This window comes from Salvia hispanica, chromosome 4, assembly GCF_029641045.1.
Source record: "Salvia hispanica isolate PSC_SH4W2 chromosome 4, Shi_PSC_v1, whole genome shotgun sequence".
Lineage (NCBI taxonomy): Eukaryota > Viridiplantae > Streptophyta > Magnoliopsida > Lamiales > Lamiaceae > Salvia > Salvia hispanica.
The window spans coordinates 750,614-773,080 of NC_142695.1; the positions used below are offsets into that span (position 1 = coordinate 750,614).

General features: G+C 36.6%; 3 protein-coding genes, 1 long non-coding RNA gene and 1 other non-coding gene across 7 annotated transcripts; 4 read left to right on the forward strand and 1 right to left on the reverse strand.

Moving 5' to 3' along the window:
• The first annotated feature begins 4,128 nt into the window (after nucleotides 1-4,128).
• On the forward strand, nucleotides 4,129-5,857 carry LOC148926989 (putative F-box protein At1g49610). Its single transcript, XM_089069717.1, has 4 exons — nucleotides 4,129-4,260; nucleotides 4,345-5,151; nucleotides 5,305-5,451; nucleotides 5,538-5,857. The coding sequence occupies exons 1-4, from the start codon at nucleotides 4,222-4,224 to the stop codon at nucleotides 5,841-5,843; spliced, it is 1,299 nt and encodes a 432-aa protein (XP_088925843.1). The 5' UTR covers nucleotides 4,129-4,221; the 3' UTR covers nucleotides 5,844-5,857.
• Nucleotides 5,858-6,557: 700 nt separating this feature from the next.
• On the forward strand, nucleotides 6,558-10,368 carry LOC125193546 (uncharacterized). Of its 2 annotated transcripts, none has more exons than XR_016128675.1 (6): nucleotides 6,558-6,818; nucleotides 7,200-7,279; nucleotides 8,033-8,114; nucleotides 8,361-8,455; nucleotides 9,001-9,061; nucleotides 9,892-10,368. It is a non-coding gene; the product is annotated as an uncharacterized LOC125193546 (long non-coding RNA). The 2 variants fall into 2 exon arrangements; XR_016128674.1 differs by having other exon boundaries at nucleotides 8,049-8,114.
• A 3,703-nt stretch (nucleotides 10,369-14,071) lies between these two features.
• Nucleotides 14,072-14,267, forward strand: LOC125197697 (U2 spliceosomal RNA). Its single transcript, XR_007172224.1, has one exon. It is a non-coding gene; the product is annotated as a U2 spliceosomal RNA (small nuclear RNA).
• Nucleotides 14,268-15,083: 816 nt separating this feature from the next.
• Nucleotides 15,084-18,101, forward strand: LOC125193223 (cucumisin-like). Its single transcript, XM_089056073.1, has 9 exons — nucleotides 15,084-15,167; nucleotides 15,240-15,328; nucleotides 15,444-15,541; nucleotides 15,627-15,767; nucleotides 15,851-15,950; nucleotides 16,024-16,534; nucleotides 16,611-16,939; nucleotides 17,017-17,342; nucleotides 17,437-18,101. The coding sequence occupies exons 1-9, from the start codon at nucleotides 15,084-15,086 to the stop codon at nucleotides 18,099-18,101; spliced, it is 2,343 nt and encodes a 780-aa protein (XP_088912199.1).
• A 357-nt stretch (nucleotides 18,102-18,458) lies between these two features.
• LOC125194220 (sucrose-phosphatase 1-like) lies at nucleotides 18,459-22,427 on the reverse strand. Of its 2 annotated transcripts, XM_089056093.1 has the most exons (10): nucleotides 22,284-22,353; nucleotides 21,958-21,993; nucleotides 21,290-21,373; nucleotides 20,919-21,218; nucleotides 20,714-20,815; nucleotides 20,295-20,489; nucleotides 19,922-20,212; nucleotides 19,372-19,558; nucleotides 18,838-18,884; nucleotides 18,459-18,756 (listed from the first exon to the last, which is right to left on the reverse strand). In XM_089056093.1, exons 3-10 carry the CDS (start codon nucleotides 21,347-21,349, stop codon nucleotides 18,661-18,663), a joined length of 1,278 nt encoding a protein of 425 aa, XP_088912219.1. In that variant the 5' UTR covers nucleotides 21,350-21,373; nucleotides 21,958-21,993; nucleotides 22,284-22,353; the 3' UTR covers nucleotides 18,459-18,660. The 2 variants fall into 2 exon arrangements, with proteins under 2 accessions (XP_088912219.1, XP_047948284.2); XM_048092327.2 differs by lacking the exon at nucleotides 21,958-21,993 and having other exon boundaries at nucleotides 22,284-22,427.
• Nucleotides 22,428-22,467: the final 40 nt, after the last annotated feature.

Genomic DNA, 22,467 nt, shown 5'->3' on the forward strand with positions numbered 1-22,467 from the left:
AGCCTCCAAAAGCTCGAATCTCTTGGCCTTAGGTCTTCCAGGGAATACAACCATAGGTTGCAAGGAGTGAGGTTTCCATGTTCCCTCAAGAAGTTGACACTGCAACTTCCCTATTTTGATTGGAACGACACGATGACAAGAAGTCCCGGGTAATAGTTTCAACTTTTTTTCCTTGTTGATTTATTTAACTAAGCTTTTTTTTTACCTTAATGAATGTGTCTTGCTACATAAATGAAGGACATGATAAACTGATACGGACATATGATAGGCTAGTTTTCGTCACTCGGATTTGATCACTTTTCGCACTTATTAGTTGAATATTTGCATCAGAAGATGCTATTTTGGTAGGGAATTGAGATTATGGTTTGGAGGCATTGTAGAAAGGCATTTGTGGTGAATGATGCAAAAAGGAGGCACAATGTTCAAGAATTGGAAGAAAAAAATCGAAAGAATGCAAACTGCCCAAGCTGTTGGACTGGCCAGTTTAAACCTCGGGAAAATGATTAAAGTCACTTCCACACACTTATCAATGACAACTCTCACATGCTACACACGCCCATTTCAGCCATTGGAGAGTAAAAAGAAGGGGAATATCTTTTATTAGATATATGTATTAAAAAAAACCTTAACTTTCCAATCCACCACTAGACACTTATCACTTTCTTTAGTTTAGTTTAGTTAACTTTCTCACTCTAGGAAACTTTTCTCTCTTCCTTAAGAAGAGAGATCTCACATTCAAGGCTGCCAAGATCATTGTTCACCATGGGTTGAAGTAGTAGTAATTTAGTAGTAGTGTTTGCTTTCTCTAGTTTGTTTGTTGTTAACTCTGTAGTACTTTTGCACCTTTCTCACTCTTAGTTATTATTGTTGTTCTTGTTTTAAAAGCTCATTTCAAGTAGTAATTTCTCTAAGTGTTTCTTTATTTAATATGCTTTGAAGCTTAACTCTTGTTCATTTTCGGTTTTTATTTTGTTGTTGTTCTAGTGTTTGTTAAATCTTTCTTGCTTAGTAAAAATCTTTTCCAATGTCTTTAGTTCAGTTTAGCTTGTTTTAGTTAGTTGTTCATTTCAAAAATTTCAAGAAGAAAAGAAGAAAAAAAAGTTGTGTTCTTGTTTAGAGTTTAAATCACCTAGATTAATTAGTTTAGCATGTTTTAAGTTTAATGTTTGTGGTTTAATTTCTTGCCTTGCTATTCATCCTCCATTGTTATTATTTTTTAAGCTTCTTTCATCATGTTTAAGTGCTTTAATTTTCAGCTTTTCATTTGGTGTTTTCAATGCATGTTTAGGTAATTTACTTGTTGATCTTGTGTTTCTCTTGCATTTTTAATTATGTAGCAGCCATCTACTCTCTTTCTCCTCCATATTTTCGTGCCTTATGATGTAGAATTAGGAGCCAAGATCAGCTTTTAGAAGTCAAGTTCTTTGTCCATTAGTTGTAGGCTTTTGTCCATTGGTCTTACACCTTGGATAATAGGGTTTGGGAGACAACTAGTACATGCTTTTTTTCACTTTTGGCAGCCCTTTTAGCCTAGTTAATTTCTGCACTCAACCTGCATCTACATGTGATTTAGTTTACCTTTTAAGAGTTAATCAATCTAGCCACTTTTAAGGGTCACTATCCTAGTTTTCTAGCTTTTCTTTTAGGAGCCAACACTTAGTTTATCTTCCTTAACTTTTAACTTAGTTCCTTAGCTTCCGAACTTAGTAAATTTCGTGCATGTTGCTGCTTTGTTTTTATTTCCGAAAAGTTCTAATTTTCGCCACTGTCTAAGTTGCCCAGTTTGTCAACTTGCCCAGTCTGTGTTCCAGTTTAAATGTTTTCTTCTTATTGCATTTTATTTGCACTTTTAGTTCCCAATCTTAGCTTAAGTGTTATTTATATTTCGTAGTTTAGTTCCCACCCACAATTTAGAGCGTGGTGGCATCGCCAAAATCTTTCTAAGTGTGGAAATGCATAACGGATTCTACCGTTCCTCGTGGGTTCGACACCCTAACTTACCATGTTGAATAGGAAGGGACAAGCGCCTACGACACGCGTGCAAAACCCGACCTCTCAACATACCATCAGCCACCTCTACTGCCTCAGGTCCGCATCTGGCCGGTTCAGAAACATCGAATTTGGGCGACGATTAATGATGCGTGGTATTCACCCTAACCACCCTCTCACATTTAGTGTTGTCACTATCAAGAGAAGGTGTGACCTTTGTTCTAGGAAGGTGTATGACAATTATGGGTTGGAATGTGCATCATGTTGCTTTGATGTGTGCATAAGTTGTGGTAGGAGAGAGTTAGCTAAGAAGATGTAATTTGCAGTTGATGTCAACTTCAACTTCAGTAATTGTTTTGATTGAGTGGAATATGATTGATATAATACAAAAAATCAATACACCTCTATAATTTTTTAACTTTTTGGGATCTTCCAGATTCGATTTTGGTTATTTTTCATGTTGGTTTTTAGCCATTGTGAATGTGCCTAAAAAAGTGAGAACATTTTTGTTTTGTGTATATACCGATTTCTTTGACTAATAATGTAGTAAATGGCATATGTCAATTTGGGCCCTTATTGGGCTTGTTTCTCTTAGCCCATTGACGTGTTTTACGTATGACAACTCTTTTAGATTCTTATTGGGCCAAGAGATTAATAATTGAAGGATTTTAACCTGTGAGCTTGTGCATTTTACTATAACAAACTTAAGTACTTATATATTGTGATTAACATATCAACATAAAAGAATGTAGATAAGAGTGAAATTCAGTTAATTCTATATGGCAAACCAAAGTAACACCGGAGAACTGTTTGACGAAATGGCTGCAGAAATTTTGTGATTCAAAAAGTGAATTTTGTAAATGGGCATATTGTCTTCTTAAAATCTATTTATTTTGTGGATTTTTATGTTACTCTGGGTCCTTATTGGGCCGTAATTTTTAGCCTAGTAGCATGTATCTCTTGTGTTCTTATTGGGCTAAGAGATTGAAAATTATTGGGCTTAACCTGAGACTTTATATACGAAACAAGATTTAATGCAAGGAGTAAAATAGCGCGTTTGATAAGTTAGTAATACCAAGATAGAGAATTATATATGGACATTTCTAATTGTTTGATATCATATTTAATCTTAACTTAAAGCACAATATAAGACAAGGGCCCTAATCAATCTTACCAAAATTATAACATTAACCATGTTTATATATCCCACCAATTTGTCAAGTTAAACCATGTTATTTAATATAAAATGCAATTTTAGACAATTTCTTTTCTATCAAACAATAACGGAAAAAAATCATATCTTTGCATATCTTGACATGAAGCCCGTATTTCTTATCTTGTTTTACATATCTTCTTATATCCTATCTTTTTTATCAAACGAGTCCAAGAAAATAAATGAAATAGATAAATAATTGCATCATGGAGTATAGATACTTGAAAAATGTTAGTTGATAGTTAACTCATATTATTAGTAATGTTTAGTTAGTAGATAGTGGGGCTCTAATAGTATTACTTGTAAATATAGGGTTAATGGGTCGTGGAAAAGTATCTGTAAATGGATCAAGATTAATTTCATGGGACGTATAAAAATGGTATAAAAAAAAACACTATATTTGTAAGACAATTAAGAATTTTTAAAATTTTGTAATTTATTATTCAAATTTTAAAAGTGAGAGATAGATGAGAATGTGACCAAACTTAGTGATCCTGTAGATAATTAACTTTTAAAATTATGTATTAAAGTTGTACGCAAATAGCAAATTTTGTGCTAGGAAACGACGTCGTATTTGGTTTTGGTTCTTTTGCTAACTACTAAGATTTTGATATCCTTATTAGTTACTGATCTTTTTAATGGGTGATACATAATTGTTATAATATTTTAATCATTTAACAACACTTTTTCGTAACAGGGAAATGGAAGTGTAAAAATGTATGCAAAATAACGATGATAATTAATAATAATACTGTATGCAAAATCCTTTTTTACAAAAATGCTAAAATAATATTCTGAAAATTGAAATGGAAATTGAATTAATTACATAGTGTGCATATAATGTCTTTGGGCTGAATGGCCTTTTATATTCCGGTTGCGTATCCCTATAAATATGGGAATCATATACCTACGCTGTTGCCTATCTTCTTCTATAAATTGAAGATATTCACATACTCCTATTCTGTTAATTAAGTCTTTCTTTTCTCAATATCTCTCTATATAAGCAATTCTTGAAATTGATGGATGGAAGCGACTGCAATAAGAGGGAAAAGAGCGAGGTTAGATTCTAATTGTTGCTCAACAATATTGATGATTACTATTACTATTCTAAATTGTGTGTTGTGTGTTGTTTTATAATATAGTGCGACAGAATAAGTGAGTTGCCTGATGAGATCATATACACAATATTGTCTTCCCTACCCTTGAGACAAGCTGCGGCCACTAGCCTTCTTTCTCACCGATGGCGCCATTCGTGGAAGCACACTTCTAATCTCGACTTTTATGACCCGAACCAACTTTTTATCAATCGCGTCTCATGGCGTGCGGAGACGTGCCACCGTGTCAAAATGGTCAATTCGGTTCTCGAATCACACCAATCCCCTTCCATCAAACAGTTCACAATTTCGATTTACGCAGACAAATCAGGACATAGCACAATCACCAAATGGCTCGAATTCGCGCAGTCGAGACAAGTTGAGCAATTGGATTTAAACTTCCACTCTATGCGTAGTGGTGAATGGCGCGCGGTTGTGTTAGACGATTTGGTGCGAGAGATGAGGCCGATGAAATATCTCAAGGCTCTGTCTCTCACAGGCATGATAGTGAGTGGTCACGACATCTCATATTTCCTCAAAAGTAGTCCCCTGTTGAGGGAACTCAATATCACAGAATCCTCTTTCACGTCTGATGTTCATGTCTCCGGTGATTTGGAGATTCTTCGGTTATGGGAATGCAACTTTAGGAAATCCGTTATCGAAATTTCTGCTCCACATCTTTATGAAGTTGTTTCCGATGCACAACCAGGCGAACTACGGTTCAAGAATGCTCCAAGACTTGCCATAGCAAGTCTTGAAATTGGAACCCTAAAATTCAATTTTGCATCAACAGTATCTTGCTTTACTTCCCATCTCCAAAAACTCATATTGTCTATTCCACACTCAGAAGCTGAGGTTAGATATTGCACGGAAAAATCATTTAGTTTTGTGATATTTTAGTCAAGTCCTTCCATTTTAAAAACCAGCATTTTAGCATTATTTTGTTTGTTAATACATTTTGTCATTTATAAGGTTGATGATGGTTCACTGGTTGTCTTAATTTGGCAGAACATTTTAACCAAAGGATTGCTTCCTTATATGCCTAATCTAAAGGAGTTGTGCGTTGTAATTTCACGTCAATATGTGCACTATTGTCTTGGGCCGGTAAGATCTATAATATCGGCATGTCCTCATCTTCATATGTTCACATTCAAGGTTGGTATACACTTAGCATAAATTCAAAGTTTCAATCAAATAATATTTTCCTCATTTTATGATTTCTTACATATGGATATATGCAGTTTAAAATGTACTATAGAGATGATGAAAGATGCCCACACAAATATGTATCTAGGCCAATTTATGGCTATGGACCATCACATGATTTTGGTTGCCCACACCAACGCCTCAAAATGTTAAAGTTTCAAGGATCGTGTGCGACCGATATCATCAAACTGATGACCTATATTTCATTTTGTTGCAATGCATATCAAGATCTAAATACTTGTACTGAATATATGAGTGCGACTAAGGGACAAGCTCATATGATCCATATGCAACAACTTCTATCCCAGTTACCTCATCAAGTTGAATTCGAGTTTAGATAATATTAATGCACTTTCTTTGCCAAATTTTTGTGTGATTTTTTAACGTGATGTGAGTTCGACTATGTTACCCTTTGATTATGGACACAAAACATACAATATTTATTATAGTGTATAGTAGTTATGTTATTATAAATGTGCATCGATTTGTAATTGTTTAATGAAGATAGTGATTATCGTTTCAAAGATTGTTCCTGCCTACATCACTTTTTTATGAATAGTAGTAGTATCATAATTACTCCTACAGAGAGGAATTGCACCGAGTTCCAAATTCTGGAGATTTCTTGTGCAAGTCTAAAATTTTATTTGCAATACTTCCTTTCTCATTTTCAATTCAAGATTCTAATATTTTCTTCAAAATTCCTAAATACCAACACGCTCATATTAAAATGATACAATCAAATCGTAATATCTAGAATTAAATAATAACTACCACCCGATTTTGGTGATCTAATGGGATTATTAAGCCAAGTAGATTGTATTTGAATTTTTAAGATACACTACAAAAAAACTCTAAATTAGCGGCGATAATTAGTGGCGGAAAGAGTCCGAATTCCCACGGATCAGTGGCGGATTTTAATCCACCCATATCTGCGGCGGATTTATTCCGCCACTAAAAATAATTTTCTCTTTAAAAATTAAATATAGTGGTATATAATATTATAAATTTAAATCTAGTGGCGGATTTTCCGCCCCTGCGGATTATTTTCCAGTGGTTTATGAATCATAATTAAACTAGGGCACACTTAAAGATTTACGATTTTCATTCACAATTCACACTTCACTCTTCCGCTAATTTTCTCCCTGCCGTCGCCGTCGCCACTCCAGCCCATCGCCGCTCCAGCTCCTTCGCCAACATCGCCGCTCCAGATCCGTCGCCGATGTCGCCGCTCCAGATCCGCCACTCCAGCTCCGTCACCGATCCAGATTCGCCGCTCCATCTCGGTCGCCGCTCCAGGACAACATCACCGCTACCGTGTAAGTTTAATTTTTTCTTTGGCATTTAAAGAAATTTAAAACGGCAGTGAGGAAATGGAGGGGACAATGAATTCAAGGTGTAAAACGACGCTAGGGAGCCTCTTAATTGGGGTTGTGGTTTTTGAGCAGCATCGAAGCAATCACAAATCCAATAATGCCTATGAACCTGAGCTTAATTCGATTACTGTCCACATTTCCAATGAATTTCTATTTCTTTGTTTTGTTTCAACTGTAATGTGTGAGTAGTAATTTCCCCCACCAATTTTTTTCATCTTTGCAACACTTCATGGTGCTGCGCATCTGAATCAGCTTGTAACTGTCTTCTTAGTTCACTTTGTTCCGTTCATTCCTGCTCTTATATTTCTTAGCTCTCAATTGCAGACAATTGAGAAGATTAAGAAAGTTGCAGAGGAAGGAAACTTCTATGGCGCTCATCAAATGTATAAATCTCTTGGTTCTAGGTAAGATAGTCAAATTTCTACTAGGAAAATAAATAATATGGTTAACAACAAATGTGGCGATGTTCCAGAACTTAGGGAGATAATCTTATGTTTTTGACTTATAGTTATAGCCAATGTCAGGACACTTTCTCCCTAGATAAAACTTAATCTTATTTCTTTCAATTGACTACCTTGGTACTTAGAAGCCTTGGATATTTTTCACTCAGGTGCTTGCCTACAATTAGCAAATGGACAGATCTGACTTGTGTTTTTTTTTTATGTACTTTCATGTTCTGTAGCATTTAGTTGAGTGTATCCCTTGTAAAATCCGCTAAATGGTTTAAAGTTTTAACACAAGATACTAGGATGTTTACTTTTGAGGATTAGCTCTATACATAATATAGTATAGACTAGTATCCAATGTCTTTTAAGATAGTATTATTAGAACTTTGGGATATCTCAAGGCCTTCTATAATTTCTATCATTTGAGCAAATTGTGATGGATTCATATCCATTGAAATGGCAGGATTGAATGAAACCTATTAATGAGGAAAAAAATATTCAATCATGAAAAGTAAATCCCCCTAAGTGATAATTATTTGTGCTGAAACCTATTCAGTAGCATAAGAAACTTCGAGATGTTAAGTTAAATTTTATCAAGTTTGGAGACCTCAAGCTCCATGCCTTATTATTTTTCAAAATAGAAATGAAATAATATAATCTTCCTATATTATCTCAAGCTGGAACTTTTGATGAACTCTATACTCAATTCAGTTTACATGCGGTGCAGAGCTTGCTGTCTATTTTGTGGAACACCTTGTTAAAGGAAACATCCCTTATGGCGATGACACTCTTGGTCAGTTGCATCTTCTGATTTGCCTTCTATTTTGTATGAGTGTTGATATGTTGGGTCTTTTCTCAACTATTAATAATAACAATCCGTTCCTAATTATTCAATGTTTTGACTATTATCCAGAATTCCAGATGGAAGATCTCTACTTCATTAATTTCTAGCCTTCATAAACATACATGATTGATGATTATTTACATTGAGAGTTGGCAAGTGAGCTCAATTTAGAACTAATGGAAGCATATGTTACAGGCCTTGTTTAGTTTCAACAGCTCAGATGGAAAGCAGAGTTGGAATAAATCTCATCTGATTTATAGACTATCTCTTCGGCCTTTCCAATCTCTCTGGTTAGTCCATCAGCTTCATTGTATGCAGTCAAATAATGCAGTCAAAACACATGAATAGCTCATCCTACTTTGCTTATATTCCTCGGTGCGATTTCGTTTTATCTTTTAATTTTGAAGTAGAAATCTTCAACCTTATTAGGAAGACATCTCTAGGTTTCTTTGCAGCCTGCTGTTTGCTCAAATACTCTGTTGATATGCCTCTGTATTATACTACTACTATTATATGTTGATTGCTCTCCGTTCATGAAGTTAGAGTAAGCTTTGAGTATTTGAGATTTTCTATTCTTTCTTGTACTATGTCAACTATTTATACTTTTCCATTCAAATGGTAGAATATCATTTCACTCGCTACTACTCTTTGTCTGATAAAATTAAGTTGATTTGAAGAGGACAGTTTAGAAAAAATGAACCGAGTGCTCTGCCTAGATTTGTACTCATTTTTGCTTCGGTGTTTAGGATATATTATTGCTTTGCGTAATTAAAATTGTGTTGTATTTTATTTATGTTGTTGATGGAAGTTTGGTCCTTCCAAATTCAATGAACAGGTAGTTGGTGCTAAGTGGAAAGATTTGTGTTTGGGGCATCGTCTTGAAGAAACAACATCTGGTATGAAGTTAAAATTAACGGTGCTACTTGGTGGAACAATATCTTTTTTATTATTATTATTATAGTTATTGTTAGATGTCTTAATGATAGAAACATTGAAGTTGGCCTCTTCATGTGTTTCTATAGGAAGCATGCTATGTTCTGTTTGTTCCCATTAGTTTTTTGACAAGCTGCATAATAATTCATTTAGAGTGTTTAGGTTGGTTGGAGTTGGTCAATTCTTGTGTGCAATTAGTTTTAATTGGCATTCAAAGCTATGGGGATATGTTTATTAGTACTATTTAGTTTTCTTTCATTGATGGAGTTGATATGTTATGTCTTTCATTGATGGGGATCTGTTTATTATTAAAAATAATTGTGATTGAAGGGAATAATTGACCTCTTTTGCTGCTGCTGCTGCTATGTGTGTGTTTTGTTAGTTTTGTGTTCATTGCTGACTGCGTGCGTCGCTGTGTCTGTGTTCTTAGTTATCATTGCAAATGTTGTTTAATTGTTGATCACTTCTCATAATACTAATAGCATTGGAATTGAAGGTTGTGTTGAAAACTTGAAATCAAAGTTTAATTGTGGATGATTGTTAATGCACAAAGCAAGATCTGATTTGTTTATAGATTAAGAATTCAAGTTTAATGCTAGTAGTGATTAAGCATTTTTGTGAGACAGGCAAAAAACTTCCAACACTTTGTCTCCATTCTGGTCCATATTAAATGTTTGATCATCATCTTATAGAGGGATCCTTTGATATGTTTGAGGCTAAATATGAATTTTCGCTGCTCTTGTAATGTAAGAGCTTACCAGATTATCTTTCATGTTGCACGTGCGGATTCTAGGTTTCAGGTGGCTTTGTGCATACTACGGGGATTAATAGTGCATATAAGTTTGCTCAAAGATTTGCAAAGGAAAGAGACGAAGTTCATGCTACTAGGAAGGAACAAGATGTGTAGATGATAAATCTAACACTAAATTGTTACTCCCTCCGTTCCTTCATAGTTGAGTCATTTTTCCATTTCGGGAAGTTCCCTCATAGTTGAGTCATTTCCATTTATAGTAACTTTTTCTTCTTTCTTACTTTACTCTCTCTTACTTTATTCTCTCTACTTTATTCACTTTTTACTTTATTCTCTCTACCTTTTTCTCTTTCTTACTTTTTTATCTATTTATTTAACACACTCAACATTCATTTCTTAAACTCCGTGCCGAAAAGTTCCGCCTTAACTATGAGGGAACGGAGGGAGTATTTTGTTATTAACCAAGTTTTAGAATTTGTACTAATGCTCAATATTATTGAACTTTGGTGTTATGAGTAATTAACGAGTAGTTGTGTATCTATTATTACTTTTACTTTGAATAATCCCATTGATATGTTGAAAAAATTATACTAACAGGGTTGGTAATATTAAAATAAATAAAATCAAAATTTGTACAAAAATATAGTGGCGGATTCATTTGCCACTATATAGCATCATACATTACTGGCGGAACAGTGGCGGAAATTTCAGTGGCGGATACTATTCCGCCACTAACAACGGCACCTCAAATCCGCCACTATTTTCAAATTTTAGTGGCGGAATTTCTCTGGCGAAACATATTCCGTGGGTAATCCGCCAGTAAACTGCAGTGGCGGAAAATTTTCCGCCACTGAAATTTTAGCGGCGATTATATTGTCGCGGTTCAAATCCGCCACTAAATCCGCCACTAACTCATTTACTGGCGGAAATATGAGAATTAGTGGCGGATTTTTCCGCCACTAAATAGCGATTTTTTTGTAGTGATAGCTATATAATTCGAAAAGGTATATATGACGTCATTCTATATTTTTGGTTGTTTTTCGATTCAGTCTCTTTTTTCCATATTTTATTGCTTCGTAGATAACAATTAATGAATGCAAAATCGTGTTTGGTGAGTTAAATAAAGGAAGAATAAAGTAGAAATGAGTCTTTACTATGAAACATATCAAAATGACACTACATTATACATTATTCTGTAAATGGAACAGATGGAGTATATGATTGAGTAAGGATAAACGATAAAACCCTTGGAATTTGAAGGAAAAAAAATATTTCCTAAATATTGGTAAAGGGTTCACAAAAAAGTTTACCCACTAAATCATCTCAAAATCAGACATAACTCAAAATAAGCCCCATTATGAGTAAAAATTTGGTGGTCATGACATACCAAGTGGCATGATGACTGTCCCACTAATTACTATGTGACATGTGGATATAGTAGGATTCTAGATATTTAAACTATATATGGTATTTAGTTTTAGGAATGGAATAAAGTTTTATAATTTGAAAACTTTCCAAATTGTTAAATGGATGATAAATACAACCACGGATACTAAGATTTAATGGGATTATTCTACTATTATTTTTATTTTATGGAGTATATATTCAATAACCATAAGATAATTAATTACAATTCTATCTTTTTATCTTTTTATTTATATATATAAAACCACAAATAAAACAAAAACAGTACCGTATAAATTTTAAAAATCTTGTGCATTTAGTGCTAGCAAGATTAATTTTGCCTGAAGTTGGATGTAAAGAGAACAGCTACTTTCAGATCGAGATCAAGATCGAGAGAGATTCGTAAAATTTGGAGTTACTTACCATTCTTTCTAGGCAGTGGCAGTTGAGCACAAGGGCTGAAAGCACCAAAGGATAGAGAAGTGAAAACAGCCCGGTTTTCGCCATCTCGAATATACTCTGTTGGTTTGTTGTGATGGTTTTTATCTTCTGAAGAGCTGTGGTTTATATAGGAATGGTTTTGGTGGTTGTTTCTGATCATAGCTGGCAATCCAATGCAGCAGGCTTTCTGTATCTTGGTTTTGACACATTGCAGCCTGTATTTTCATCGTATTCATAGAATTTCTTGTTCAACAGGCATATAGATTCAATACTTTCGAATGTTTTCTGTATTATAATGTGTATTTACAACAATGTGAAAACAGTGTTTGCATGTTTTGTTTTACTTGTTTGTTTATAGCTTGCCTTGTTATTTTTATGATGAAAGCGTGAGGCTACTATAGTACTATGAATTCCATTTATATAAGATTAAAGGTCCTTTTTTGTCCTTAACATATGTCGATTTTTTTATTTTGGTCCATAACATTATCTTTTGAATTATTTGGTTCTTAACAAATAAAAATCGGTCACATTTGGTCCGAATTGGATGGAAATGGTTAAATCTAACGGTCAACTAATATTAATTGAATTTTGACCAGATTAATATTCAATTAAATATTTTTTTTATTAATATTCAATCAACTACGGCAGTACGCCACCCCTTTCTGGTTCGCCGGCACCGCGCCCTCGAATCCCTGAGATTCCAAAACACAATCTCCGGCACACATTCTCCTCCACTGCAGCTCCGCCACTTCGCCGCCGTGTTCATCCTCCGGCAGCTGCAACGCCTTCCGTAGTGGCTCAAGCACCTCCTTCATCAGCCGATCCCTCACTCTATACGCATAATACGTCTCCTCCACGCTTTCATACGCCGGAAACTCCGCCACCGGAAACACCTTCTTCGCTATGGTCTCACACAGCAGTGTGATTCTGTCAAACGACGAATACAGAGAGGGGCACCATTTCGCGGCTAGGCTAATTCGATTCAATTTCCCCAATTTCAACATCTCCATGTCCAATCTCAACCGATCCACGAAGAGATCGGAAATGCAATCGTGCAGAAACTTGAAATCGGCGTCGTGATTGACCGCTCTCCTCTCTATTGCTGAATATTAATTGATTTGTAAAAATAAAAAAAATAGTTAATTGAATATTAATCAGGTCAAAATTCAAGTAATATTCGTTGACCGTTAGATTTAACCATTTCCGTCCATTTCGGACCAAATGTGATCGATTTTTATTTGTTAAGGACCAAATAATTCAAAAGATAATGTTATGGACCAAAATCAAAAAATCGTTATATGTTAAGGACCAAAAAGGACATTTACTCTTTATATAATGAGTACATCCAAATCTAAGGTGCATTCACAAAATAAGTATTCACCTCTTTACTTAATTTTTATAGAAATGTGAATATATTTACCCCGTATATAAAGTTTAATGTAGGGGTGTCAAAATGGGTAGCGGGTAATGGATAATTCTCATCTCGACCCGCTATTCGCTGGGTATTGGGTACCCGCTACCCGACGATAACGGGAAACAGGGCGGAATCGGATAGTGTGTTTTAAAGTTTTGCGGGTAGCGGGTATACCAACTACCCGCGCGGATATACCCGTTAGTCCCGATAATACCCGTTATTATTAATAATCATCATATTCCATCTTTTAATGCTCCCTCCGTTCTATATTAATAGAGGTGTTTCAAATAGTTAGAGGTGTTTCAAATAGTTAAAGTGGAGAAAAAAAGTAAATAGTTATAAAATAATACTCCATATACGCACTCATTTTGAAAGATTAAAAATAAATAGTTAGAATAGAGAGAAAATAAAGTAAGAGAAATAATAATGTAGAGAAGAATATTTATATTATTATATTTCCAAATTAAATGAAAAAAATGAAATGCCTTTGTTAAGGCGGAACAGTGGAAGAACTTTATATAATCTAAGAATTCTTTTAAAATATTTTTATATTCCAACGAACATACAATTGAAAACTCACTGGAACTATCTATAGAGTGTCCCCTCACTTTTATTCTCAATCTATTCAACATTTACCATCGATATTAATAAAGTAAATTAGGGAATATTGACGATTATGGTTTTCAAATTTTTTATTAGGATTTTGGGTTGGGTACGGGATACCCAACACGGGTATCGGACAATCTCGGTAAGTCGCGGGGCAGGTATTGGGACAACAACTTTGGCTAAAATCGGGTACGGATACCCGACTCGTCGGGTGCGTGTACCTGCGAATAACCCGTTTCGTTACCCCTAAATTGATTAATCTGTGGCTAAAATTTCCCACATGGAGTATGAGAAGAAAGTTGGCTTTAGAAAGGTGGAATAACAGGGAGAGATCCATGAACTAATAAGCTCATACGTACCTTTTTTTCAACCTTTTGGCTAAGATCAAATGTAGTATCTGTTCTTGTCAGCTTAATATTTGATGTGTGGCCCATTGGCTCGCATGATTTTAAATTTATTTTTTAAGGAAGCAGATCTATCAAGGTAGCTTGCTACTTGGATTTGTGAACGTCGCTCATATGTTGCACTATTGCATGGACCTGACGCACCCAACCAATCCAAGTCCAATCTTCACCCTTATAATTTATGTATAATATACTACTAATATACAAAATATATACTCCCAAGTCCAATCTTCACCCTTTACAACAAATATAATTTTATGTGTAATATACAAAATATACTCCAATATGTATAGGTACACTGGTATTTGTTTTTAGAAAATAGTCGTTAGAGGATTAATTTAAAGAATCCACGGAACATTGCAGAAATTCTTTCTTCTAATAAATCCTATAATTCTTTCAGTTTTAATAATCATATACTCTTTCTATACTAACACCTGTTTTGATTATTATCCTTAATCGATTAAAATGCAACAATGCAATGGAACAAAATTATACTCTACATAATAGACTTGGTTAATGATTTAGGGGCATTTACAATTGAGGTGCAACTTAAACAGATAAATTTATGCTAAATAATTATTTATCAAGATTTATTCAAATTTCGAAATATCCCATGCAAGTCCCTTGGATAATTTCGAAGTATCTTACTCAAGTACTAATATAGATTATCAATTATGAAAAGTAAACGCCGATTAAGTTATGAAAAACAAAGCATCCTCAACAATGCATGCATACATTGTTTGTAACAAACAACAGAACCCAAATAAATTAAAATCTACTCAACAATAAATTCTTCAAATACTATAAAAATACAGAAGAAGACAGGAAGCCTGCTGCTGCATTTGATTGCCAGTTAAGATTATCAAAACCATGCGGAGGAAACAATCATCAAAGCCATTCCTATATAAACCTCAGCTCTTCAGAATGTCAAAATCATCTCAACGGACCAACGGAGCCTATTCGAGATGGCGAAAACCGGGCTGTTTTCACTTCTCTATCCTTTGGTGCTTTCAGCCCTTGTGCTCAACTGCCACTGCCTAGAAAGAAAGGTAAGTAACTCCAGAGTTTACGAATCTCTCTCGATCTTTATCTCGATCTGAAAGTAAGTGTTCTCTATGCAGCTTCATGTTGTCTACATGGGAGATAAGCCTCAAGAAGGACTATCAGTTGCTTCCAAGCATCATGGGATGTTGCATAGAGTGCTTGGAAGGTTTGCTTCCAAACATAAACATGAATACTAATTTTTTATTGAATCAAGATTATAGCTTCATCTACCTTACTACTTAGATAGATGAGGACTGATCCTTGTTTGAAACATGGTTCAGTGCTTCGGCAGCCAAAGACTCACTAGTCCACAGCTATGGAAGAAGTTTCAATGGATTTGCAGCAAAGCTCACTGCTGAGGAAGCCGCCAGAATTTCAGGTGAGTAAAACCTATCCTGAAGCTACAAAACAACCAACGATATTCATTCAGACTGTACTGGTTTTAACTCAATAGATTCTTGCAGAAATGGAAGGAGTGGTTTCAGTCAATCCAAGCCGCAAGCACAAGCTTCACACTACGAGGTCTTGGGATTTCTTGAACCTCACCACAGACAAGCTCGGAGCAGCACCTGAATCAGATGTTGTCATCGGCCTCCTCGACACTGGTAACTTACTTCACTGGTTGTTTCCATTTCCTATGATATGCAATTTTGTTATTACATCCTATGAATGTTTTATGTGTCTGTAGGGGTCTGGCCAGAGCATCCGAGTTTCAACGACTCCGGTTTCACTTCTCCACCAACTAAATGGAAGGGAGCATGCACAGGAGTAAACTTCACTTGCAATAAGTAAGCCTTCTCTTCTTTATTTTACAATATATCGGATTGGCTAATTTAAATTCTATTGGCTTTGTGAGTGCAGTAAGATCATCGGAGCAAAGTTCTATCATAGTGGCGAAGGTTACTATGAAGGAGAAGTTCCTTCACCAAGAGACACAGAAGGACACGGAACACACACAGCATCAACTGCTGCAGGAGTTGAGGTCGATGCAAGCTACTTTGGTGTAGCAGCAGGAAAAGCACGAGGAGGTGTCCCGAATTCACGGATTGCAGTGTACAAAGTCTGCTGGTTGGATGGGTGCGATGATGCAGACATCCTTAAAGCCTTCGACGATGCAATCGCAGATGGGGTGGATGTAATCTCCGTTTCATTGGGAGCAGGCTGGCCTCTTGATTACTTTGATGACAGTATCGCCATTGGATCCTTCCACGCCATGAAGAACGGAATTCTCACATCAAACTCAGCTGGAAATTCCGGTCCTTTCCCTGTGTCAGTTTCGAACTATTCTCCATGGAGTCTCACTGTTGCTGCCAGCACCATTGACAGAAAATTAGTTGCCAGAATGCAACTCGGAAATGGCCAAATCTTCACTGTAAGTCGCACAAAAAATCATTTCTAAAAACAGAATCATCTTCTGAAGCTAACAAACTGAACTTCATTAAATGAAGGGAATCAACATCAATACCTTTGAGCTCAATGGGACTACTTACCCTCTGATATGGGGAGGAGATGCTGCCAACTACACTGTCGGTTCCAATCCAGAAATCGCCGGCTGGTGCCTAACCGGAGCCATGAATGCTGATATAGTGTCTGGTAAAATTGTGTACTGTGACACAATCTGGGATGGTTCTGGTGTTCTTCTAGCTAATGGTGTTGGAAACATCATGTCCGACGTAAACGTTGAAAATCTCGACGTCGGCTTCAGCTGGCCTCTGCCAACTTCACTCATCAGCCCCTCAGAAGGGAAGAGCGTTCTTGAATACATTAGAAGCACAGAGTGAGTGTTGAGTAACCTTAAACGTAACTCTCTTCCATAATCAAGAACAGATTATGTAACACATTTTCCCATTTCAGGAATCCCATTGCAACCATTTTCTTCACTGAGGCATGGAAAGACGCCATGGCTCCCGATGTTGTTTCATTTTCTTCCAGAGGGCCGAGCCCCGTCTCTCCAGACATTCTCAAGCCTGACCTCACAGCACCTGGTGTGGACATTCTGGCTGGATGGTCTCCTCTGTCACCATCCTCAATCTACTATGGCGACACGAGAAGCACACTCTTCAACATCATTTCTGGCACATCCATGTCTTGCCCTCATGCCAGTGGTGCTGCCGCCTACGTCAAAGCTGCTCACCCCAATTGGTCACCGGCTGCCATTAAATCAGCCCTCATGACTACAGGTGAGTGAATTACCTTCTCTGCGCTCATACTATCAAATATGTCTGAAGAGTTGATGAACACTTTTGTTGATGACAATCTTTCCTTGATGATCAGCTTATGTCATGGACCCGTCCAAAAGTGAGGATCTTGAATTCGCATATGGTTCGGGCCAGATCAACCCAGCTGCTGCAGTCGATCCTGGACTTGTATTCGATGCATCAGAAGCAGACTATGTCAACTTCCTCTGCAAACAGGGATACAACAGTTCCACTCTGAGGCTAGTGACAGGAGATAACAGCACTTGCGACGGTATAAAACCCGGAAGAGCATGGGATCTTAACTACCCTTCATTCTCACTATATGTTGAAGACAACCAGCCGATTGCCGCCACCTTCACCAGAAAAGTAACCAACGTTGGTGCACCAAACTCAACCTACGCTGCTATCTACGACATAGGAGCATTCTTCGGCGCGCCAACACAACATCTGTTTAACATTACAATTGAACCCTCCGTCCTAAAATTCTCAGCAGTTGGAGAAACCCAAACATTCACAGTTAATGTCACTGGACCAGCCATTTCACAGCAGCCAATCACCTCGACTGCAATCTACTGGGTGGAGGAAAATGGAACGCATTTGGTCAGGACGCCACTTGCAGTCTACAACTACATCCCTGGCGCTCCTTACAATCTTGACGATGATTCGGTATCTGCATCTCCCCGCCGTTCTTCTGTATACCAGAAAGTTGGAGGCGTTGCACATCGCAAACCACTTCCATAGTTCTGTCAGGGAAGACTCATCAAGTGGAGGGCAGCGCCAAGATTAAGCTGCACATTTTCTGATTAAATGCATCAATAATGATCTGTTACCTGGGAATGAGTCCTTGAACGTAGCCAAGCTGCACTCAAGGCCACCAGGGTGTTAGATAGTGTTTTCATGTTATGGCAACAAGAAAGGGGCTGTTAAGTCCCATGTCTCGAGCAGCCAAGCTGTTTCCACTTAAATTAAATAAAACAGTTGTCTAAATTCAAGCACAGACGTCTTGTTCGGATTTAGTTGTAACAAACATAAAAAAGGTAGTGATAACACGTTTATCCATCTTTATATTGCTGGTTGTAACAAGTGAACCATCAGTAATAGAAGAAATAAGCAAGAGATGCAAGTAGTAATTATTTAGTGTAAGTATATCAACAATATCAAATACATGTATATAGAAAACTAAGGTATTGTGTGTCAATCCATCCTCACATGGTTGGATGAATACATGAACATCAGCAAAAACTTAACAGCTCTGAGTAGTAGCATATCTTTTACATTTATTTGGAGAGAGAGAGAGAGACTAGAACAACCACTGTGCGTCACCACCTGGGCTTGCGTCCTTGAACCATGTTTGATGGACATGCACCCAAGTTAAGCCATCAGCCACGGTCACATCCTGAGGCCAAATTGCAGAAGGTATTGCAAACCATTACGCATATAGAAAGCAAGAAAGTTGGGCACGAGACTAGCGACTTACTTTTGAACTTAATAAAGCAGTGGTCAAACAACATAGCCGCTCTCCCCCTGCAAGAGATGAGGGAAGATGGAAGCAATGAGCATTGAAGAATTTGTAGACCTATAATATGCCAATATCAAAAACTATAGAATTCTCCGACTTCGCGAAAAATGCTTTGGAAATATATGAACAGTAAATGCGTAAATCATAAAGCCTTTTAATGCGTATTATAGCTAATTACAAGCTAACAGTTTCCCAATGTCCTTAACTTTAACTTCGGCCTGAATATGAACCTCTGCCAGGTACCATTCACAACCCTAGTCAACCATAACTATTATTCGAAAATGCAGTTGAGTTTGATGCCACCACCCTTCGCTTCCCCACACAACACTCAACAGTAACATGGAGCTTGCATCAAGAAGCTCCAACACAAAGGGTCAAGTGATGGTCAGGAAAAGGCGGATATCTAGTATAGCTAACTGAACAACTATGTAGAAAAAGCTAGCATTTTTCAAGCAAGGATTTGGTACAAACACAATAGGATTATACTATCACCTGATTGCTCCCATTTCTTAAACTTCACCAGCCATGAGTCTGACCCAACCGGCACAGGTAAAACTTGATCTACCCAAACACGAAATGGCTGGCCTTTTTTATCCCCGTAAGAGGTTCTTAGTGAATCCACACATTCATGGAGATGCTTTTCAATTCCAGAAGGATGAACAAAAATCCCAGATTTACTCTGCAAGAGCATAATTAAGGATGAAGCCTACGGCAAAGGGCTTCAAAGTGAAAACATTAAATAAGCAGTCAGACACAAGTTAAGAATGAAGTGATCGTGGCAGAATTGGTCTAATGAAGCAACAAAAGGAAACATAAGTTTTATTTATAATAAAAATGTTGGATGAACATGTAAAGCCAAAGATCTCTGGTGAATGTATGTGACAGGAATAAAGCAGTTAAGATCCTGAATACTTCAACAGAAAAGGTATATAAAACTGGTTTTCTTTTCACACTGCAACAGAAAAACAGAAATTAAAGAGATACCATATATATCAGTGCATTTGGACTAGAAACTAGAATTGAAAAGCAAAGCCAAACATACACAAACTGCCTTCAGATTTTCCAAATAAAGCTCCGAATTTTCAACTTCAGCAAGTCTCCACCGCTCATAAAACAAGTAAAACTTCACAACTTCATAAGCAGGATCGAAGGTCTCCAACTTAGAATCAGATAAGTCTGTAACATCTCTAGGAGATACACTTGGACCTAGATTGAAGTGGCCGATGGCTTCTATAATACCCGCTGCACATCTCTCCTTTGCATGAATTATTTTAGGATTGTTTTTTGCATATATACCATGCCACTGCAGCAATTCTTCCTGGGCATTACTGACCTGCAGACTCAAAAAAAGTTAGAAAAGCTTCCCTTTACAGACTAACACAAGCTTGCTTCACAACTTCAGGTGAAATACTAACCATGACACCATGTACATCTGGGATAGTATATAGATCAGCATCATTTCCAGAGTCGCCACAAACAAGTGTGTTTTCAGGTAATTTGCCCTCAGCCTTAAACTTATCATGCAAATAAGCAAGTGCTTGCCCTTTTCCAGCACATTGAGGCAAAATGTCCAAGTCCATACCTCCACTATATATTATTTTGACATCCAACTGAAAAATCAGCATGAAAAGGCTATAACTAGTGAGACCAAAAAAAAAAAAGAAATCTGAGGTAGGGACTGACAATCTAGCTTGAAGAAATGACTATATTGCAGTAGATGTATATTTGACAACAAGCACAGACTGGAAATGTTTGGGGCAATGTGAATGAAATTCAAGACCGAAATAGAGACGTGGCACCATCAAAGTTTGAACTATTATACTGCAAGTCATACCCCGCGTTCTTTTAAGCAAGTCGAAACAGATCTTGTAATATCTTCAGCCTTGTCTTTCTGAACATAAAAGCTCACTTTGTGTGGTCGTTGCTCTGTCTCAGACTGCATCATGCCATAGAATAAGTGACCTCATGTATAGCCAGCTCAAACATTAGGAAATAAAATAGTGTCATCCCCTTGTATGCCAAATATGGAATTACCATACCTGAAGAGTAAGCTCTGAAACCTTGCTGGTCTCTTCAAGAACTATATTCCTATCCCATTTCTGATTTAAACATTCAACCCAACCGTTATCCGGTTCCATAGAATTACCGTAAGTTATTTCAGTTCCCACAGACATTATTGTGATATCAGGGGTTAGCATGGGCTTCTCTTTCCTCAATTCCTTGTATAGTGTGGGTGACCTCCCGGTGGAGAAAACTAGCAAAGAGTTACTACGGTATTTTGCTTCCCACAAGGTATTGAATCTAAGAAGTGAGAGATTCTCGGGATCATGATGATCAACCTGCAGTATCTCATCACTCATTATTGCAGTCCCCTCTGAATAAAATATCAATATTTACTCCTGAGACTCACCATCGTATGATCAAGATCAGAGACAATCATGAGGCGTGCATTCACAGTTAGCCGGTCCATTATCTTTCTAAAGCTATATTCACTCTGCAATGAAACAAAAAGGCTTCATATAATTGGTTAAACATCACAAAGGATCAGCTTGACCACTTAGAAATTTAGCCAGCAATCATCCCAGCATATTTTTTCATGACGTGAAAGCAGAAGCCGCAACAAGATAAGTAAGTTAAAATGTAGCCATATAATATGATGAATTCAAATCTGTTCTCCAACAATATATAATATAGAGATGAAGCATTTATTTTTTTCATATGCAACACGAAAACAGAACAGTCGTGATCTCAAACGTCAATTAAAATACCTTTACTACATAGGCTCCATTTATCTATATCTACACTATTTTACTTTAACAAAATTTGAGAACAGTAGTTTGAATTTTGATAGCAGTTCCTTTTTGCACCATTTATTAGGGATATTTTCGTCATTATTGAAATTGCCAGGAAATTTATTGCAAAATATGAATGTGATCATGACATGTATATCACATATCACATTTATAACAACAAAAAAGGTGCATTTCGTTTTCTTTAAGTAGATTTGTTTATGGGTTCAATTATCACAGGCAAACATGAAAACACTAAACTTTATTGTCAATTGATTGAAATATCTACCTTAGATCCTATGAATCTTCAACTTTTTCGCAGCTTCTGCCAGATTTGGCATAGGTGAATTCAGGGGATATGAAAATACATCAGATAAATATGCTGAATCGATGTTTAAGTGGTTTTTTTAGCTCGGACAAAGAGATTAGAAAATGAAAGGAAGAAGAATTATGCAGCAAAAAAGGTTAGAACAACACAATTAGGGAAATTGTGCTTCAGTAATCACACATCTGAAACATTTCCAACCGCAGATTGACAGCCTAACATAAATGCCTTGATTCAATTTGATTATTTTTCTTAATACAACGAAGAAGAAGCGGCGTTGATGATGATACCTGATCAACAGCGGCGGAGGTGGCGATTGCGTTGCAAAAGGTGAAGAGAGAGGAACCGTTTATTTGGATCTCGGCCTTTCAATTTTGGTTTGGCAGTTGGATAATTTACCTTTTTTATTTTTGTACAAATTCTGAAAAAACACTAATTTTAGATTTGGTGAAAATTTGGATTTTTAGCAATTAT

Bases quoted from the DNA above. Each gene is read 5' to 3' on its own strand.
- LOC148926989 (XM_089069717.1), top strand. From the start codon at position 4,222: ATGGATGGAAGCGACTGCAATAAGAGGGAAAAGAGCGAG. The intron at 5,152-5,304 runs GTTAGATATTGC...TTAATTTGGCAG, and splicing joins TTCCACACTCAGAAGCTGAG to AACATTTTAACCAAAGGATT. The intron at 5,452-5,537 runs GTTGGTATACAC...GGATATATGCAG, and splicing joins TTCATATGTTCACATTCAAG to TTTAAAATGTACTATAGAGA.
- LOC125193223 (XM_089056073.1), top strand. From the start codon at position 15,084: ATGGCGAAAACCGGGCTGTTTTCACTTCTCTATCCTTTGGTGCTTTCA. The intron at 15,768-15,850 runs GTAACTTACTTC...ATGTGTCTGTAG, and splicing joins CATCGGCCTCCTCGACACTG to GGGTCTGGCCAGAGCATCCG. The intron at 15,951-16,023 runs GTAAGCCTTCTC...TTGTGAGTGCAG, and splicing joins GTAAACTTCACTTGCAATAA to TAAGATCATCGGAGCAAAGT.
- LOC125194220 (XM_048092327.2), bottom strand. From the start codon at position 21,349: ATGGACCGGCTAACTGTGAATGCACGCCTCATGATTGTCTCTGATCTT. The intron at 20,816-20,918 runs GTATGGTAATTC...GGCATGATGCAG, and splicing joins TTTCAGAGCTTACTCTTCAG to TCTGAGACAGAGCAACGACC. The intron at 20,490-20,713 runs GTATGACTTGCA...CTGATTTTTCAG, and splicing joins CTTGCTTAAAAGAACGCGGG to TTGGATGTCAAAATAATATA.